This window comes from Neomonachus schauinslandi, chromosome X (genome assembly GCF_002201575.2).
Source record: "Neomonachus schauinslandi chromosome X, ASM220157v2, whole genome shotgun sequence".
Lineage (NCBI taxonomy): Eukaryota > Metazoa > Chordata > Mammalia > Carnivora > Phocidae > Neomonachus > Neomonachus schauinslandi.
This window is the reverse complement of record NC_058419.1, coordinates 105,942,419-105,945,053: the sequence shown is the minus strand read 5'-3', so window position 1 is coordinate 105,945,053 and position 2,635 is coordinate 105,942,419. Positions and strand designations below refer to the sequence as shown.

General features: G+C 54.3%; 1 protein-coding gene across 3 annotated transcripts in view; it reads left to right on the top strand.

The window, feature by feature from the left end:
- POLA1 (DNA polymerase alpha 1, catalytic subunit) overlaps positions 1-2,635 on the top strand; it is a 294,407-nt gene extending 291,772 nt beyond the window's left edge. For 2 of the 3 annotated variants that reach the window (XM_044911907.1, XM_044911908.1), the window contains one exon: positions 2,359-2,608. In XM_044911907.1, coding sequence (XP_044767842.1) covers positions 2,359-2,501 — 143 coding nt within the window. In that variant the 3' untranslated portion in view covers positions 2,502-2,608. Of the gene's footprint in view, positions 1-2,358 lie in introns of all 3 variants that reach the window. The other variant, XM_021677907.1, reaches the window with a different exon arrangement.

Here is a 2,635-nt window from a genome sequence, read left to right as displayed (position 1 = left end):
TTCCCTTGAGTTCTACGGTGGTGGGCATAGCAGTGAACAGGAGAGCGGTTTCATGCAAGGCCTAATGTGGGGGGCCTAGGTGCCTGAAGGGGGCCGAGAAAAAGCACAAAGGGTGAGCCTCCCCTGCCCAAGCGCCTGTGCCCGCTCTTGCAGTTCTGTTTCCTAGAAGACCTTCCATATGTTATTGATTAAATTCTCATTGGGGAAGCAAGTGGGAGCTTTTATCTGCATGTCGAACTGGCGTGCAATGGTGCCTTGGCCGTATTGACCGGCTATGGGATATGCTAGCGGTCCCACTTGTCTTTTACGAAGAAGAGCACCGAGGGACGCTGGTTGTCATTCTGACTCTGCTGTATGGCAGCGTAAATAGTCCCCTTTCTAACCAACCTGGTGGGAAAAGTCAATATCCCATCAGCAGAGGAGGTAAACACATCAGGAGCGATGCCCTCTCCTTTCCTCCCCTGCTCCTGATTCCGGCAGCTCTTGAAACGTGCGCCCTAGTCAGCACCTGCACTTGTGTCATTCACATGCACGGGGCGCCGGCTGCGGGCTGGCCCTGCCGGGAGGCGGGACGCGAGAGGCGGGAGGCGGGAGGCGGCGGCCGCTCCAGGCCATTGTTGTGGATTCCCAGACTCCGGTAATTAGAACTTTCCAAGTGTCTTTCTGTAGTCGGTTACCGATGCCCCCCCCCCCCCCCCGCCTCTCTTTTTCCAACCCCCTTGGGCATTTAAATCCTAGCCACAAAACTTTTTGTTGCTGTTTCTTGAAAGGCAATTGATGTAATTTAGAAAAGGTTGTGGAGAACAAATGCGAATGTGTAGCTAAGGAACAAAAACCTTGAGACCCAGCTTTAGTTTTCCGGGTGTTTTGTAGACTTCAGTGTTGCTCTGTTGTTTCAGTGGGCTTTTTCTTTTTGTGGTTGATGTGCACTCCCTTCCGTGTTTCCTTCCCGATGCTTTCCTCTTCCCGGGGCGCTGGGCAGCCTGGCTTGGCACAGGCCGGCATCTGGGGGCCTGCGCGTCTCATTCTGGGAGCCGGCATGCAGGGTAGGGTGAGGGCGGTGCACAAGTGAGTGTGGGCTCTGGGTTCTGGATACCTGGGCTGGCATTTCTTCATCCCAGATTTCCAGCTGTGCGACCTTGGGCAAGTGACTTAACCTCCCATCTTGCTCAGCCAGCAAATGGGGATTTAAAAAAATTAAAGTCGGGGGCGCCTGGGTGGCTCAGTTGGTTAAGCGACTGCCTTCGGCTCAGGTCATGATCCTGGAGTCCCGGGATCGAGTCCAACGTCGGGCTCCCTGCTCAGCAGGGAGTCTGCCTCTCTCTCTGACCCTCCCCCCTCTCATGCTCTCTATCTCATTCTCTCTCTCAAATAAATAAATAAAATCTTTAAAAAAAAAAAATTAAAGTCGGCCTCTCCAAACACCTCATGGGGTTCCTGAGCAGCTTTGAACCAAAACTGTGTCGTCTTAAGCATCCGAGGCAAGGTCGCCTCCCCTAGGGATCACCCTTATCCTCAACAGATCAGACCTCGGTGTCTGGGCCCTACTGCTCCTTTAAATGAACCAAGTGTTAAGAGGTAGCAGGCTCTGGGGAAGGAAAGGAACGATCTCCTCTCTGGCTGGTAGTGCCTGTCTCAGAGTGGGAAGGCCAGAGATGAATGGGTAGAAGCAGCAAGAAACAGAGGAAGGGCCGCTGCATACCCAAAGTTCACAGGCATACAGTGTGGACAAAGAAGAAGAACTCTTACCAATGGACAGGTGCTCTCCAGACAGCCTACCCCTCACCTCTGTCAACAGAGGTGTTTTGTATAGCAGAGGGACACAGACCGAAGGGCCTCAAAGCCAACTAGGCCCAGCTGCTCCTGGGACCTTGCTCTGGGAGGCTCTGGCTTCCTTCGAGACAAAGTCTTTCCTGCCACATCCATACTTGGCATGCGGTTGCATGCATATGCTCAACAGCGCTGCGAGAGTGGTGGCTGCAGGTGGGGCTCACCTTGGCTGCTGCACCAGAGCCTGCACCTGCAGCTCGCACCCCTGCACCTGCAGCTCACATCAGTAGAGCCGGGCCCTGCCTGTCCCCCATGTGCTGAGTCAGCTAGGTGGTGACAAGTGGCGGGCAGGGCAAAGGAAGAAAGGCTCCCACAGAGGAATCTAGGGGTCTCACCCGCCCCCCCCAACCACCGGCATGGGACTGGCCCCGGGTGTAGACCAGCCACGGGACCATGAGGACATCTGAGACACGGAACTGCAAACAGAATCCGCACCCTCTTCTGTAGTGCTTGACCAATAAATACTCAATGGTCTTTAAAGACGCTACCTCTGAGACTTGTAAACCTTTTATTTTTATATCTTTTTAGATAAGTGGAAGAAGTTTTTTACCTCCAAAGTTCGTCAGGACTACCAAAAACTCAAGAACACGGCGGAGCAGTTCTTGTCCCGGAGTGGCTACTCGGAAGTGAACCTCAGCAAACTCTTCGCTGACTGTGCCGTGAGGCCGTGAGGGAGGCCCAGAAGTTGGCGGCAGGGTGGGTGAAGAAAGACGCCCGGCTTCCTGGCAACTCCACCACCTCCGCCCAGGCCCTGCCTGCTTCTCAGGCATCCTGTTTCCTTTAGGACCGTGCCTCGTGTTTGGGC